The sequence below is a fragment of the Pan paniscus genome, chromosome 12, assembly GCF_029289425.2.
Source record: "Pan paniscus chromosome 12, NHGRI_mPanPan1-v2.0_pri, whole genome shotgun sequence".
Classification (NCBI taxonomy): domain Eukaryota; kingdom Metazoa; phylum Chordata; class Mammalia; order Primates; family Hominidae; genus Pan; species Pan paniscus.
Window position 1 is genome coordinate 119,622,140 of NC_073261.2, and position 18,393 is coordinate 119,640,532.

Consider the following 18,393-nt stretch of genomic DNA (forward strand, 5'->3'; position numbering starts at 1 on the left):
GAAATTTAGGAATATGGTGTCAGAAGCACAAACATTCTTAAAATATAAACTTTCAAAAACTTGTCTAGATTATGTTTGATTGAGTCATAAAATTTTCAGACAATAAAATAATGGGTACTTATTGAAAAAATATAAACTATAAGAGAGCATAAAAATAAATCATGTGTAATCCCATAACCCAGAAAAACACATTTTAAAAACATTGTTTTCTCTGCTGATTTTTAATATATCCCTATGAAGGCCTCTAGCATATGTCTGTTTTTCACGTAATACCTAAGAACAGTTTTTCAAAATCATTAATATTCTCTTTCAACAGTCTTTTAAGTAAACAAATGTGTGTGTATGAGTATGGACAGTGTATTATTCTATACATACTACCATCATTTGAAAATAAAAGTCAGTCCTAGAAAAGGCAAGAAGTGAAGAGACTTGCCCAAGGTGACCAAGGGTGACAGCCAACCCAACACAGAGGCAGGACAAACCCAGATCTAAAGGGTTTCCATGGAAAGGATGATTCTACAGAGAATTTCACTAATATCATCATCTGAACCACTCAGATGCCACTATAGTCAGATGAGAAGAAATTGTCAACACTTCATGTTGCCTTTTTGGCTCACTCTTTATTTTTCCTCTTCTTTTTTGCTCCTCGGTCTTTTGATATCTGCCTCCACTGGCCCCTGGTCATAGGATAATTTTGCTATTTGCTTTCATGGTGTCTTCCTTAATAGACTGTGAGCATCTTGGGAGGGGTTGTCACCCATCCTCATGCCCCATCCAGGCTCAGAGTAAGGAGAGGCCTGGCAGGGAGGGAGTGCCCTTCCATGTAGGTTTGAATCATGAGCAGACTTGACTATCAAAGAAGACATACATCACAGGCATTTTTTTCCAGGGACTTTGACTCCAGAATCAGCCAGCTAGACTGGAAGGGCTTCTGCAGGAGAAAAGCAAGCCGTAGGAGCTGGAAGGGGAACAATATTGAGGGTGTGGGATTGGGCATAGGGGAGAAGGAGCCCTCTCCTCCCATGCTGCTGGAGCAAGCCTACAGGTCACAACAAAGCCTCCCAGTGAGTAATCGCATGCTCAGTGCTGTTGTCCCGGGGACACAGCTGGTGACACCTTCCAGCCCACAGCCTCACAGTGGAGGAGGCAGCCTCAGGAAACTAGGTTCTGAGTGCAATGTAAGATTGGACTAAGAACAGGCACCTGTTCCAGAAGCATCAATTTACATCAATTGGAAGCCTGCATACATCAATAATCTGGTTTTCCAAACAGGCAGAAACTAGCCTTCCACCAAAAGAGTCAGGATCTTGATGGCAAATCTACAGTGAATCAGATGAATGGAAGCCAGTGTGGGAGTCAAAATATCTGAGAGAAAGGCCATGAGATAGGAGAAAACCAAGCTGTGGGGAAAAAATACTTACACATCTGAAAAAAGGATGCCAAAAGAGAACAATGAGGAAGACAGTAACAGGAAACACAGGGAAGAGGAGAGAGGTGGGTACAGGAGAGGGGCAGGCAGGAAAGTCAACATGTCTAAGGCAGCTTAGCCCTCCAGCTGGAGCCTCTGCCTTCCTGGTGGATTGTGTCCCTGTTTTTCCTATCAGACCACTCTCTTTAGCTTTTCTCCAGTTCCTTCTAGACCTGGGAATGTGGCTGATAATTCATGTCCTTATATATGTAACCAAAAGTTCAAGTTCAACATACCTATTAGCAATTTTTGAAAGTAGCATCTCCAGCTTCCCCTAACCCATTTCCACATATTACAGGACAGCTTCAGGAAAATGATAGAATATCCCTTTCCCTCTTCCCTAACTCTATTTGGAATGCTGACATGGGATTCAAAAAAACAGCCAAGGCAGCTTTGAAGGAAAAGCTGTTCTTTGTGCAGGCAAAGCCCTCTAGTCTGGATGTGCCTTTCTTCTTCAGGTCTTTGCCACCTACGAAAATTCTTTCCATTTTTCAGAGCATAGCCAAATGCTTCCTCCTATATGAAGCCTTCCACTTAAGCTCAGCCTGTTTTGCCATTTCACGATACGGTAGCACACATAGCTTTCTATCATGTGACTTTTCCCACATATCTTTTTGTGTGTTTGTGCTAGCACTGAGCTCTGCATCTTATCTTTCATTGCACCTGGACTGCTTGTTAGAAATACACGTTTGTGCAAGCCCTCCCTGCTGTGCTTACCTTCACCACAGGCCCTGTTTCAGGGCAGCAGATACGAGGCCCAAGAAGCTGCTTTTTAAACAGCCTCCTGATTTGCTTCTGATGAGCAGTCAAAGGTAGAAAACTGGGATTTTAGTCATGTGTGTCTGCACAGAGTGGGAGCTGCATATGTGGAGTTGGCTTTTAGTAGCTGGTAGTGGGGCCAGCCCTAAAGCATGAATCTGGGAATAAAGGTCCCATTTTGCTACAACTTGGGGAAGACTTTAACCCTGATGTCTTCTAGAAATTCACTGCATCAGAATTTATGAGGAACCGGTATCTGTCCATCCATAAGCCAAGAGTTTTAAAAATAAATTTAGGCTTTCTATGAACATATTCTCCCAAACATTTCAAAGCACTGAGCATATTTTTTTTATGTTTATCCTCACAATATTTCCAAAGGAAATCATATCATGTTTTCAGAAAAGGGAAGTAAGGCAAAGAAAAGTCTAGTTTTATGTCTAAGGCAAAGAAAAGTATAGTTTTAAGTCTAACAGAGCTGAAAGACCAAGGACCTGACTTCTGGACTGGCTTGCGAGGTCCAGAGTTCTCTTGTATCAGTATTGTTTTCAGTTTCATTGAAAAAAGTCATTCCTGAATGCTTTCTTGAAGGAAATCAGCAAAAGCGACCTTGTGTACTTACTTTCCAGCGGACAGGGTTTAGTGCTTTGATCTGTTCCGTCATGTCCTCTTCCACGTTGAAACGATTAATGACAGAATTTATCTTGAAAGCGACTCTATAATCCCTACACCACCTCCTCAGCTTTTGAAGGTTTTCCACATGGTTCTTCTTTCCTTGGCCACGGCCAATAAGGACATTGACTTCCTCGTCAAAGCTGTCACAGGAGATAGCGAGAATGTCCAAATACTCACCTGAGGGAAAATGATCATCTTTAAACTTTTCTATCCAAGGACCAAGCCCCTCGGGCTATTTAGATCTCTTGTGATAAAATATATCTTGTTTAAATTTTTAAAAAGACACTTTTCCTTATACCCACAAAACTCATTGAGATATGAATTTTACTTTCTTCTTGTGTCAAACCTGAAAAATTAAATATATATGTAAAATAATGATGCAAATACTTAGTTGATTATTTGAAAACTCTGCACATGTATGTGTGTGAACACTTACTGATATATTTAAATGAGGTTTTTCATTTATTCCTGCATACAAATTATGTAATTTCTGAGGCAGGTAGATATATTTGGATGCCTCTAGACTTATTTATAAACAATTATAAATTTACTTCTTTTTCTTTCCATCACACAGATAAAATTGCTCTGTTGAAGATCCCTAGTATTTTTGCTAAGTTCATCAGCTTCTTCTGGACATCTTCTTGACAGTTGTCTCATCATCTAAATATCTAGAGACATTCTATGTGATGTCAGAGACAACTGTGTTAGATGCCAAGAAAACCAAGAGAAAGGGAAGCCTGGCGTGGGAATAAAGTGTAAACAGACCCCTCCTTGCAACGTGGTATGTGAAGAGCCGTGACAGCGTGTCGTTTCGGGAGCACAGCAAGTGTTCACAATTACCTTTGCTTTGGTTTCTGTCACACTAGTTTCTACTCCACCTCTCTTATCATCCCTCCAATTTCCTCTGCTCCCTCATGCTATCCACTTACCTCTTAAGTACAGGTATTCTCAATGGCTGAGTCACTCCTTGCAGTTGATTAAGTCTGAGTTTTCCTAGTTTTGTGACTTTTTAAGAGTCGACTCTTTTTCTTAAAATTACTTTCAAATTATAGAAGCTGGAAATTCCAAAAACTCTTCAAGCAACTATCCTCTAATATTACAAAAAGAGTCATTTTAACTCCTATTTTGGGCTAATTTTATTTTATCCGTATGTAACATATGCCCTCAAAACATCTAGCATAAACTGGAGCCAGAACAAGGCAACTGTCCATAATTTAAAACAACTCAAAACGTTCTAAAAATTGATCTCAAATAAATTCCTAATGGCATATCACATTGTGAAAAGGCAAGTAACTGAGCACCTGATCTCCAAACAGACCAGAAATTAAGTTCAAAACCAAAAACATACAGCCTTATCAGTTATACTAAAGACAGACCTAGTTGATTTCCAAGTCATCTGGGGATCTGTAAGTCAATTGCTATATTCTGCCGCCTTTCCAACTTTTGCTGTGTGTCCATGATAACTAACCTCCTGTCCTCAGCTTTTCCTTGCCAAAGCTCTTGGGAAGAGAGATTTAATGGAGCAGATCTGTTTGCTCAGTCCCTACATCTTTCCAGGAAAACCTGGAACCATGGTGGAATCTTGGCCAATCCCTGCATATATGGTGGCTACAATATTCTATATATCATTGGTGAGGTGTATAAACCTGGAGCAATGGGGCATGTTGAATCAACTTGTCAAGACTTCTCAGGATTGTTTAACAAGATCCACGATTTCCTTGGTTGCATTGTTGGGGTCCTGAGTTTCAGTTCCAATAGCTGGTTACATAGCAGCATGTGCATAAATGACTAGCCCTGTATAAAGCCTCAGACCCTAAGACTTAAATGGACCTTCCTGTGCAAAGACATTCCAACTATGTCCCTATAGTTCACTGCCAGAGAGAAAGTACAACCTATGAGGCCTGGGATGGAGAAGGACTCAGAGCCTGTGTCTGGACTCTCTGGACTCTGGTGATATATATCTTTGCCCTTCTGTTTCTGTTCTGTATCCTTTATTCTAATAAACCCTAGACATGAGTATAGCTGGCTATTGAGTGTTGGAAGTCCTTCTAGCAAATTACCAAACTTGGAGAGGTAGTGGGGCCCTAAAACAGCTCTCTTCATCCACTCAAGCACATAGACCCATCCCTGACCCATTAAGCCGAGGTGGAAAATCAGCAGCTTATGGGCCAGATAGGCATCTATAAACATTTGTTCCTCACAATGCCTAAAAATATTTCTAATTATTTTCAAATATTTATAATTGTAGATTTTTGATCTATGTTTAATAATTTGAGGATCATCCAAATTCTCTTGCTGCATAAAAATCAATGAAACCTCCTAGTTGGCTCTCCACTCATGCACTATAGGAATATGGCGCGATGCTTCCCGTTCTCCACAGTCTTCATGCTTTCCTATTGTCTCCATGCTGCTGACAGTGTCTTTTCTTATATGCTTCTAAATTCGCTAATTTATACCACTTTCTCCCACAAGCCTGAGAGATTTGACCTGGACATGCAGTACTGTCCCTACTCTGCACACCACGAGGACATCCTGGACGGCTGATCTTGGAGGAAGGGCATTGGCTGGGTACCCACCCAGAAGACCCTGCCAGTTGGTCTCCATCACACTGCTTCCTCAGTTTCTTTTTTCTCTCTCTGAGTATGGTTCCCAAAGTTCACTTTTGAACCTCAGACCCCCTGTGTGACAAAGTGCCTCCCTTCACTACCATTTTGGTTTTACACGCTTGTAGGCCCTTTCTAATTCACCTGCATCTGACACCTTGACTCTTCTCTACCTGCTTAACCCTTATCATATGGACCCTCCAACCCACATCCACAGCGTCCCTCCCCACAGTCCATGTCCGCACCATCACAGATGGGGTATCAGAGATGTCTCAGCAACATCCTCAACAGATTATAAATGCAGCTTCCCTTTGAAAGACTTCAAGGCTCCAACAGCTCATATAAACAAGAACAGAGAATTGTACTGTAACAGATTATACCTGTTTCCCAACATGACAGTCCATATAAGAAGAGCTAATGTTTTCCAAGCTCTTGCTAAGTTTTAAGAACTGCTATATGGACATGACACCTGCAGAAAACTGAACTGCAAGGAATCTCAGCAGCCTTAGAATTCAGCGGTTCTTAATCCTGGCTACGTGGTGGAATCCCTTGGAGCCCTCCACTTTGGCTAATCCGCACACCACGAGGTTCTGATAAAACGAGTCATGGATCCAGTCCAGTCCCAACAGAGATATTTTATTACAAAGCTGTCAAATGTGTTAATTTTCCTACCTAGTGTCTAAACTAAGGCCATAGATCTTGTATTTGCTAAATTGCAATGTACCAGATAGTCATCTCAGTAAAAGGTCTATTATCTAACTTGCCAAACTTGTTTACTGAGAGCCCTAAGGAACTAAAACTGCCATAACGCCTTGCACAGCTTGAAAAGCAATTAGAGTAAGCAAGATTAGTTTTTCCTCCCTTCCAGTTCCTCAGCAGGCCTGGCTGAAGGCCCAGGAGGGAAGGAAATATAACAACCAACAATAAAAATAGCAATAGCAATAAGAAGAATGCCATCCCATGGAGCGCACCATAATTCTGGAACCACCTCTCCCGGATCAGGCTTCCATTGCTCACGATGCTCACGCTGGGCAGCCGCAACTCTACTTTGCAGAACCTCACCAACTTGCCCAGGTATTCTCCCCGGTCTGGAAGAAATGGCTCTCCACCTGAAAAGTTGATCTTCTCCATACCTGTGCAAGGTGATACATGAATTTTACCACTTCACAAATATACATTATTATTTTAATAGCAAAAGTAGTATTTTCTCAATGTAAAAAAAAGAAATAAAACTTTCTCATTAATTTCCCCTCCCCTAACCCTAGTTCCCAACACCAATCCCACCCAATGGGAATAGCATATGTTTAATTTGGGATCTACACAGGGATGCAGGGAACTGGTTACACAGATGAATAGAATTGCTCAGACACCAAAGGGTACAATGAGGCAGCAGCAGGATTTGCAAAGCATAAAGCCACATGCCTGCCATGTGGCGTGACTGTCCACGGGCCAGCTGCCAGCCTGGGAATGACACTCCTCCGGACTCTGCGTTTCCCATCCCCACTCCTTTTCCTGGATTCCGCATCGCCCACCCTCTTGGGCTACTCCCTTATTTCGGAGAATCCCTTTACAAGCTTCCTGAAGAAAACATAAAGCAGGAATTAAAGTGATGACTTGTATGCCTCAAAATGCATTGGTGATCAATTGTTTGTCCAGGTATCACATTCTAGGTGAAGTCATTTTCACTCAGTTTTAAATGCTGTTGTTCAGAGGCCTGATAACACCCTAGTTTGTACTTCTTTGTAAGTGCATGGCTTTTTCTCTCTCCAGAAGCTTTCTTCCTAATGTTTTGGAATTTCAAGACAGGGTGTCCTAGGAATCTCTCTCTATTCACTGTCTGGCCACCTGGAAGGCCTCAATCTCAAATCATAGCTCTTTATGTTATAAAGAAAAATCTTCTTTTACTATTTGCTTATTCGCACCTTGTCTCAATTTTTACTTTTTCATCTTTCTGGAACTTCTATTACTGGAACATTGGAGTTTCTAAATTTAACCACTATTTTCTTATCATCCTCTTCCTTCCTATGTCTATCCTGATTTTTTGGTCTCATTTTGGTAAGACTTTAACTTTTCGTCTTTCTATTAAGATTTTAATTTTAGAAACCCCATTTTTCGTTCCCCAGATGCTTCCATATTCTGACTATTCCTTTCCAGGCATTCTATTCTTGTTTCATGTATGCAATTCTTTCTCTTATCTCTCTGCAATTACTAGTTATAGATTTTTTTGGACGTTTTCTTCTTCCTACGTACTCTCTGTGTATTTGTTTTGGTGTCTGCCTCTTCTTCTGATGTTTTTATTTGTTCATTCAAATTTCAGTATGGCACAAAATAGCAGAATGGAATTTCTGTGATGAAGGGAGGGGCTGGTCCAAAAGAGGGTTTCACTACAGAGAGACAGAGAGGTAAACTGGTTTATTCATAGGAAAACCTCCAATTGCTAATATCCTTGGTCTTTACTCTGGGGTCATTTTGTTTTCTCAGAGAAGAAAACATTTCTCTTACATGTGTTACATACCTGCCTGCCTGCATTTTAGGAGGATGGGGTCTCTGCGTTACACACCCACCTGCCTGCATTTTAGGAGGATGGGGTCTATGCATTACACACCTGCCTGCCTGTGTTCTAGGAGGATGGGCTTGTGCGTTATACACCCACCTGCCTGCATTCTAGAAGGATGCCTGCCTGCATTCTAGGAAGATGGACCTTTGCAACATACACCTGCCAGTCTGCATTCTAGAAGGATGGGCCTGTGCGTCATACACCTGCCTGCTTGCATTCTAGGAGAATGAACCTGTGCAAACCTCTTTCTTGTCTCTATTAATCTGTATCTGGCCTCACCATACATCACCCAAGGTAATATGGTTAAAGCTTTCAACCCTTAAATAACCCATGGGGAAGGAATTATTATCTGGTTTTTAGTGGAAGAATTGAAGCCAAGAAAGGTTAAACACTTGCTGAAGATCATAAGGCTAGAGAAAAGTAGAGCTAGGGTACATGCCTAGACTCCAAAGCCTAGAGTCTTTATAAGTAGAGAAGCCTTCAGGCTGGTGTGCCTGGAACAGTTTTGGTTTATGGTAGACGAAACAGTATCTGTGAGTGAGTTTTAGTGCCCCCTTTCACTCTCAGATGTCTCTATGATTGGACAGTGAGGCATTATATCACCTCCCTATTTATAATCCATCATGCTGGGAGGCAGTTTGAGTGACACTCATTATAACCCGGAAACAAAACAAAACATAATTACCTAAGAAGTGTGGTGATGTGATGTAGTGGCAGATAAACTGGAGAAAGTAAGACAGGGTCCTGGCCAGTGACACAAAACTGCTAACAATTTTGAGGAGTATATTTAGAAGGGATGGAAGAATAACAAAAGGGAAGCAATAGAATTTAGAGGCATAATTAATATCTTAGACAAGGAGTAATTTATTTACAATAGTGTTAACATACACAAGTGATCATATTACAGCCCAGATCTGATGCTCATTATTTTTAATTCTATTCAGTCTTTCTGAATAGAATTTCAAAACAGTTTAAAAGCCAGGAAAGTAAATAATATATTTTAGGAGCATCTTTAGCCAGAATAGTAAATTTTAATTTTAAATATAATATATAAAAATATATATTAAAATTTAAATTTCAATGTGAATTTAAACCTTTAATTACCACTGACAGAGCAAGAACACCATCATCTCAGACAAACACCACCACTTTAAGTTCCAGCTCCCTTTCTAGCCTCATGCATTTCAAGGAAATCACTTATCTTCTAACCACAAGCAGCCAGAAAGAGCAGACAGTAAAACACAGACAAGACAGCTTGAGCACAGGGGAGGTTGAGGGGAAGTCTCTTAGGTAACTGCCAAACTTCACTGTCATATAATGGGTCCCAGTAAAACAGTGGGCCTAAATAAGCACATTAGTTTCTCTTTAGTGTTCTAAGATAGGGAAGCTAAAAGCAGATTCAGGGTGGGTATGCCTGCAGCTGCAGGAAGATGTACGGGAACAGACACACAACTCTCCCTCCCAGATAAGCACAACAAAGAGAAACAGAAGCAGTCCAAGTCTCTAATAAACTCTCCCACCCCAAATCCTTAAAACTCTTAGTCTGTAAGAGAGTGGGCTCTGACTTAACTCAGCCAGAAGCCCCTCTCAGGTTTTTTTTCTCTAAAATAAACCTGTCCTTGACTGTGGAGCCACCTTTTGTGTTTCTTTCCTCTTTCTTTAATTCTTACAACCAAAAAAATAGTTTTCCTCCATTATCTAGAAATCTCTCTTACAGGAAAATACAACCTACACTATCATGTAAGCATTTCAATTAACTTTTGTTTTACTTACTTAAACTGAGAGGTTATTATATAAAAGTATTAATTACAACTATTAATAATAATTTATCTTTTATGACAAAAATACATGAACATTCACTTGTTTGTGCCTTGTACCAACTTTTGAGATTGGTTTATCAGTTATCATTATTATCTAAAAATAATTTTAAAGATCATGGAACTGATACTCAGAAAAGCTAAGTGTCTTGACAAATCTAGTAAATGTTAGAGCAGAAACTCAAACCCTGGCTTTCTGAATGAAAGTCGTAATTTCCCTCGACATATCTCCTTATTCACTCACTCATGCATTCATTCATTTATCTAAAACATTTCTTAAGCCTCTATTACTTTCTAGACATCCTGTCAGGCATGAAGACACACAGGAGGGTAAAATTCAACCTTGGAATGCAATTTCTTTGAGGAACCAGACATTAAAAAAAAAAAAACTGAACAAAATAGTACATTTTAAAAAGCTGCAAGACATATTTGTACCAACTGCTATAAGCTCATAAGTGAAAAGTAAAGGGCATAATTATGGCTGCAGAGGATCAAGGAGAATTCAAAGGAACTTTGAAAGTTCACCAACAAGACTTGAGGACAGACATTCTAGGAAGAGACAACAATATGACCATCATTTTAACAATTTTGATGTTTGGAGAAAATGAGTGTGACAGGCTGTGTCTACAGCAGAGGGGACCCAAGCCATCAGGGTAGCAGAGGCTGAGAGCAACATTGAGCTTGCCAGGGGCCTTGACAACGATGCTCATAAGAAGGAGAGTTAGGAGTTAAATCACCAAAAGTACATTTTAAAATAAGATCAGGAGTTTTCAATGGGGCAAGCAGAGACAGTGAGTTGAATTACAGTAATCCTGGTGAGAAATGATAGGAATTTGAGTTAAGCCACACTGGGAATGGGAAGTCAGGTTCTCATTTGAGCAATCAGCTTTGGGTAACTAAGCCAATGTAACATGGAGCAAAGAAGTCAGATCCAATATAGGACCCACTGTATGATTTCATTTATATAAAGTACAGGATCAGGCAAAATGAATCTGTGTGTTAGAAGTCCAGCAAGTGCTTACCAGGGTAGTGGCTGGAGTGCAGCATGCACTTCTGGCGCTGGTGATGCTTTCTCTCTGAATCTGCAGGCTATTTACCTGGCTGTGATTGCTTTGTGAAATTCATCAGGGTGCACATCCAGAATATGTGTAATCTGGTGCATGTATGCTATGCTTTTGTTAAAAAGTTAAACAAGGAGGGAAAGAAGCTAGAGATGTTGCTGAAGTTACTAGTTGAGAAGGTACTCTAGGAAAGACAGGAAGACAAGGACGGAAGGAAGAACAGATCTGGAGTGGGAGATATTGCATTCGAAGGTCATGTGCTGAGTTCTCTCCAAGACGCTGCCAGTTACTAATGTGGTGATGCTCAGTAAGCATTCTTGAAGGCTAAGTCCTTGACATATTTGTTAAAAAAATTTTAAGGTTTCCTATTAAAAGAATATACACAAACTCAAATATAAGATTCAACTACTGCTATTTTTATGTCAAAGTTTTTGTTTTTGTTTCCAATTTTTCTAATTATTAATAACTGTTTCTGGAAAACCCAAATTCGTTAGTGTTGTGGGCAAACTCAGAAAGTAGTACAAACTTCCCAAACCGCCTCTTTCCAAACACCAAGTGTAATAGGGACCTGCCCTTTGCATAGACCCCTTCTTGCTTCCAAATGGCAGGAGGGACAGGCTTGCTCCACAAATCCCCTGTTCCAGCCCAATTCTGTGATTTAGGAAGGACTAGGTGCCCACTCCAAAATTCACTGAATCATTTTCTCATAGGACAACATGCTCACCATGCAAGGGTAAATGGTGACCTCAAGCTTTGGAGAAGCTCTCCAGCTTGTGCGTGCCCCCAGCCCCTTCTCGCCTTACCCCACTGCCCAGTGGTTGAGAATCCTGATTTCTGTCTAGGACCATGTACTCACCAGCTTCCTTAAGCAAAAGCAATCCTCTCTTTGCTTCCTCAAGGGGCAGCACAAAGGATGTTTTGGCTGTGTGGAAACAGAAGCCGCATTTGTAGTTGCACTGGCGAGTGAAGTGATAGTTGACGCTGGTTGGGGTGGTGGGCAGAGGAGGGTCCTCTTCCTCCTCTTTGGTCTCATCTGGCCCTCTCAGGACCAGGTGCTGCTTTGTCCTCTTGGTAGCTAGCAGCCAGAAGGTTGCCCTCAGCCAGCAGAACAGTGGGACCAGGCTCCTCCACAGAGAGCTCAGAGGTTGCCTGAACACACTCAAGAGCTTCCCAGCAAAAGCAGCAGGTGTGAGCACCCACATTGTGGCAGATGCCTGGAGCAGAGCAGTCCCTGTATGCCAGGGACTCTCTTTATATAGGGATGGAAATCAGCAGTCTCTGAGCAACCTGTCACTGGGGAGCAGGACACACCTTCTTTGACTAACACTCAGCTGAGTTAGAGTTTCGATTTTTCCACATGTGAAACTGAAAGTTGAAACAGGGCCAAGACTGAAGACTAGAGATCGGGGCGAGCATTTCTGGTTTCTCTGCTCACGGCTGCCTCAGTCCACTTGTATTATAACAATCTCTCTAGCTTGATGTAGTTACAGATGAGGATAGCAGTCTCTATCAATATCTAGCTCTTTGTCTGATAGAGATAGACAAGGTGCATTAATCAGCATGCTTTGTACTTGTTGCATTGCTTTCTCTTGACATAGCCAAGTAACAGTTTTTGCTCCATCATGGTGAAGGGGTTTCTTTTTAAAGCCAAATAATAAACAGACTGATTGGCTGGTGGAGGATGAGTACAGGATCATTCACCTCAAGACCCCTTTCAGATCACAGTAAAAAGGCATGGAACAAAATTGAATTTAGGTCTTATTCCATCAGCTATTCAGCCTAATTTATGCAAGGTGACAGTGTTAAAATTTAGATATTTACATCTTCCTATATTTTGATATCACTTTTTATAGATGTTTTTAGTTAGAGGAAATCCAGTGCTTTTCTAAGATGCTTCCTAATTGGTGAGAATTACTGCGACACATCATTTATTTATCTTTACAGTTTTTTTAGAAAGCCTTGTTGACCTTTTTACTGAAATCTTCCTTTTAGCCCTCTTTCATCAGAACTGTGTGTAAGTGTGTGGTCTTGTGCTTTCGTGACACCTGTAGGAAGTTGGAAGAGTCCTAGTAGCTGAACTTCCAGAGCCACAAATCATGTAGCTGGGTGACTTTGAGTAAGCGACTTTATTTCTCTGGATTTCCATTTCTTCATCAGCAAAGCAACGTATCTCATGCGATTTTTGTGCAGAGTAAAACTGCTAATTTTTGTGAAGAATTCAGAATAGTGCCTGGCAAACTTTAAGTGTTCAGTTAGGGTTAGCTCCTGTTATTCTGATACTGTCATATTCTGAATAGAAACAGAAATGATTTATTTTACTTAAAAAAACATTAAACATGTTTAACTTAACATTTAACATCTGCAAAATTGTATGCTTAATGATTACCAAATATTCAATAGTAGATATGTCTCAGGTCCTTGAAATCTCATCCCAAAGTTTCTTAAACTCTCATGCCATGGTCTTGCACAATTGAAAACCACTTTTGGCTAGATCTCACTTCTTCATAAACATGTGATCATGAGAGGCATACAGGCACCTGTTAAATTTGAATCAAATTCTTTTGGGTTAACTTGGTTCCCCTTTCTGGCTGGAGCAACCTTTGAAGTCTCAAAGGTTAGGTCAGCACGATCCTAGTGGGGGTCTCTTGCAGGCATCTGTTAAAATAGGCTAGGAAAATCTTAAAGAGGCGCCAAATGCTTAGCCCAAACATAAGGAGGATCAAGACTTGTAGGGTGGCATGCAGAAGGAACCCTACTGCAGGGGGAGCCGGCTGGAAATATCTGGAGATCAGAAACTTAACCTAGAAGGTCCAGCCAGGAGGCTTTTTGAAGCTGTTTTTCAGAGATTTGGCTAGCCTTAAGATCTTAGATGTTTCAAATTCAACCTGCCTGGAAGTATTTACCCTGCAGAAAGTGGCAGCAACAGCACAAACATCACTCTGTGCAGGGAGGAGATAGTCTAAAGCAATGTGTTTGTCTAGGACCACACGAGCAAGGGAGTCTATGGACCTCTGTTGCACCCTGATGGCCTGGGTGGTAGAGCAGGCAATCCTGCGAACAGTTCAGGAAGGGTTTCTGATCATTTATGAATTCCAAGCAGAATCTAGTTTAAATTGGGACCCGAAAAACCTTCCTAATCTAGCTCCTTCTAGGGTTAACCCTTCTAGATGAATTATATCCTTGAGAGTATCCACAACTATTATCTTCATAATCTGAGGGATTATCATGAGTGTTGGATTATAGCTGTTAGAGAACAGGGCAGGTAGTGTTGGGGATAACTGAATAGATGGGAATTTGGGTAAAAGGTATTTCCGTGGCCAAATCTCCTGGTGAGGATAACTCAAGCATTATTTCTCCTTTCTGGGAGAATAAAATATGGGCCTGGAATGTTTCTAAGAAGTCCCTGCCTAGGAAGTGTATGGAAGCCCAAAGGAAAAACAACTGCCCGTGAGGGGTACTAGTTGGAAAAGAATAGGTGAAGATTAGGAACCATCATAGGTTGGTTGGCTACCCCAACCATCTGGATGAATTCAGAACTCCAGGGAGGGTCCATGGAAAGCATGCTGGGGTTAAGGATGGACAGAGTAGCCCCAGTGTTGACCAGAGCTCTGATGAGTTTTCTCCAATCTTAATACCTAATTCCCCTAGTTGAATAATTCGAGTAGGGGAAATGTCCCGAGAGGCTCTATAGTTTTGCTTGAGGGAAGAGGGCTGGTAAACTTTATCAGGATTTAACTGTATCCAGATATTGTAGGAAATTAGGAGAACTCAGGATCCAGTCCAGTCTACAGGTAGAAAACCAGAACTTGAAAACAGTGCATAGGGCTTTAACCTAACAGTAGGTGCATGTTAGTTTTTCTTAAGAACATGACTTTTTCTCTCCACATTAATCATACAGGAACTTTCAGGTTTTAGAACCTCTAGAGGCTAGGAAGCCAAATCAAGGCAGGCTTTAGATTTTACTTAGGGTCTTAAGGTTCTTGGGCCTACCAGGAAGTGACAAGTTTTATGTATTCACTGTAAGGCTGGGAACTCTTGAAGCCAGGCATGTGATGACCCTTCTTAAATATGACTTTTCAATCAAAGCCTAGTAATATAATCAGTATTTCCAATAGTATCCTGCTTATAAAGGGAGAGCAGATTTTTACTGAACTTACAGAAATAAAATAAGAATGCTCACAAATAGTGTCTGAATTTTGGAGGACTCAAGTAGGGAGAAAGGCAAACGCTTCCACTTTTGTTCACAAAAGTATACTTCCCCAAATTATTGCAAACTATAACTAATGAAAGAAAACTTCCTTGAATCTGAAAAAAATATTTAAGTATAGAACCAACATTTTAAATAAAAGTCATAAAGTTATCCTTATCAATTACTTACTTTCGGTTAATTAACTTTGCTTTCCTTAATTAGTAATTTTGGGCTATAGCTGATTGCAAATGCTTCTAGAGAAGAATTTAAAACAATAATCGTGGATGAGAAAAATCCAGAACAGCTATGATCAAAACTCTGATGAGAGTTTACAAGGAAATTGTAAGAAATAATGTAGAAATAATTGCAAGAAAATTTAAAAGAAAATTTAGGTATTTTTGTGGCATACAATCATTAAACTAAATAATCATACTCAAGACTGATAACACATATTATGATATATTAGTCAATTCTTGCATTGCTGTAAAGAAATACCCAAGATTGGGTCATTTATAAGGAAAATAGGTTGAATTGGCTCATTCTTATGCAGGCTGTACAGGAAGCATCATGCTGGCATCTGCTTGGCTTCTGGGGAGGCCTCAGGAAACTTACAATCATGACAGAAGGAAAAGGGGGAGAAGATGTCTCGCATGTCCAGAGCAGGAGCAAGAGAGAAAGATGCTGGGGCAGGGGGAGGCACTACACACTTTTAAACGATCAGATCTCACAAGAACTCACTATCCTGGGGACAGTACCAAGTTGACGGTACTAGGCCATTCATGAGGACCTGCTCCCGTGATCCAATCACTTCCCACCAGGTTGCACCTCCAACATTGAGGTTTACAATTTCAACATGAGATTTGGTTGGGGACACAAATCTAAACCATATCATATAACATCTTGGAATTTTAAGATCTCGTGCAATTTGGAACACATATTAGTAACATATTTATATAAATATAACTTAAAGGGAGTTAAGCATCATTTCTTATTTGATATGCTTCCCATATGATTTACCAAATAAGCCTAATCATTTAGTATCTCTACAAGATCAAAAAGGCTTAATTTAGGGTTTTGATATTGAGGAAACCTGCCAAAGATGTCAAAAGGTTCAAAATACTTGATTAAGCAGAATCATATGTCACTCCTAAATAAGCAAAGTGATAATCAGAAGACTTCGAAAAGAATACAGATTTACACGGATGTGAAAACCCTAAACTTTTTAAAGTTCAGTTTCCCCAAGTAATCAAAAGCCTAATAAAAACAACATGAAGCAAAGGAATTATCTCAGCAAAACACAGACTCTTAGTTTACTAGGCCAGTTACCTAATAGGTAAAGGGGAAACAAACCTCCTTTAGTATGATTGCCTCTCCTTATGGAAAGCCCATTCGCATAACCTGAAAGTTAAACCTGATGTGAAGGGTATTTGAATTTAATCAGGCACAGAAAGAATGTATCCAGAATTCTAAGCATATGCTATTATAGAGAAATGTAAACAAGAAAACTAGTACGTTGAACATGGAAATCCTTGGTTCTTAGGAACAGCATAGGAAGCTTCCTGGTTACACGGAACAATTCAGACACATCAAGAAAAGCCAAGAGTGTAAAATCAAGTTACAATGAAGGAAAACTTTGGTTTTCTAGATCTTCAAAATAAACATTTTAGCATCAGGCCATGACAGCAGTGTTAGAACCAGAGAAAAAGTTACAGGAGATGACAAAAAGGTTGAAGGAGATGGTTATCATTGTGGCCATGCAAAAAGAATTTACCTTTTCAAGGACCAAGAGAAAGAGAGCTGCATTTACAACCTGAAAACAGGAAAATTATATAGATCTCAGGAGGAAATGTGCCAGAAACAGAAACTGTTTGTAGTTTAGAGGATTACTATTAAGGGAACAGATTTGCAAATTAAAAACTAAAACCTCTGCAATTTTACTAAGAGCAAATCAGTATTTTAAGAAAATCTTGTTTTAATACCAGAGATCAAATTTTAAAGTTCTGTTTCAGTGTATTTTTAACATCAAAGTTTAATCCTGAGAAAGAGTCATATACGATTTCTTTTCAATTGTAGCCAACCTGAGTGCACAGAAAATTGCTTTTATAAACTTTCTTTTCATGCAGCTTATGATTTACTTAGACCTTTGATGACATGCTTAGACTTTCTTCTCTGTTCCATACTTCCTCTTTCTTAACCAGTCATTCTACTGTAAGACAAAAATGTATCACACAAGGTTCTTTCTCATTTCTCTTTTCTTTTCAACCTTCCTTATCAAAAACACATTCTACCCTCCTCATACACTTGCAAACAGAATGCCCTCTGCCATAAATAGCTTAATCACACACTTTAATCACCATACTATTTCTTAGCAACCCTAATTTTCAGTGAAAATCTGCCATACCGACAATCCAAGAATACACGTTTTACAATTTCAAGAGACACAAGCTTTCTAACAGAACATCTTTTTAATATGAAAAAGGACATTTTTACTAACAGATCCAAAGAACTCTTGTTCTTCTGAATTAAGAAGCCAAAAGTATGTAAGCCTAAACTCATATTTAGCAATAATGTCTTAGTATTATCTTATTTCTAAATGATCTAGATATGCAATGAATATTAACCATTTAATTTAGCTCAGAAAAATTCTATAGCTATAGTTACTAAAAAGATTTGGAGAAGCCTTCCTAAGTAAACATATTACAAAACATAACCATTACCGAAAGTTCATTTAAAAACTTTTATCCCATCTGCATCCACCCCATCTATTCATTTCTAATAATTATGCCTGGAAAATTTCATGATACTTCAGGCAAATCTAGCATAATCTCAAGCTGTTTTCTATCAACCAACTTTATATTACTGAATGGCAGGCAAGTATAATAAAATTAAAAACCTTAATGTTAAATATATGCATATTTTTCTGATAACTCAAAGACATAGCCATTCTCATCAAACAAACAATATTAGACTAGTCTTATCCACCTAAAAATTACTAAGTGATATGAACTTGAAAAGCATTTTGACTTATTTGCTTAATTTATGAGTACCCATTTTTAGAAGCCAGTCTGGTAGACAATATACTAACAGACATGTATATGCACACACACACAAAAAAAAATACAGGTAGGCACAAGTAATGATCTTTTAGCTTTTATTTTAAAACTTGAGCCATGAGTCGGGTAAAACCCCCTTGTTTAGAAGACAGTTAGATTCAACCAGTGTTTCTGTAAATAAAGTAAGTTGAAATGTATCTGTCCCACATAGCAA

At 39.6% G+C, this 18,393-nt stretch overlaps 1 protein-coding gene across 3 annotated transcripts in view; it reads right to left on the reverse strand.

Moving 5' to 3' along the window:
* Positions 1–18,393, reverse strand: part of RSAD2 (radical S-adenosyl methionine domain containing 2) — a 32,248-nt gene that overhangs the window by 8,220 nt on the left and 5,635 nt on the right. Inside the window, exons 1-4 of one of the 3 annotated variants that reach the window (XM_055108293.1) lie at positions 13,324–13,469; positions 11,794–13,226; positions 6,474–6,635; positions 2,847–3,076 (exon numbers count right to left, since the gene is read on the reverse strand). In XM_055108293.1, coding sequence (XP_054964268.1) covers positions 2,847–3,076; positions 6,474–6,635; positions 11,794–12,139 — 738 coding nt within the window. In that variant the 5' untranslated portion in view covers positions 12,140–13,226; positions 13,324–13,469. Of the gene's footprint in view, positions 1–2,846; positions 3,077–6,473; positions 6,636–6,924; positions 7,081–11,793; positions 13,227–13,323; positions 13,470–18,393 lie in introns of those variants that run through there. The other 2 variants (XM_063594665.1, XM_063594664.1) reach the window with 2 other exon arrangements.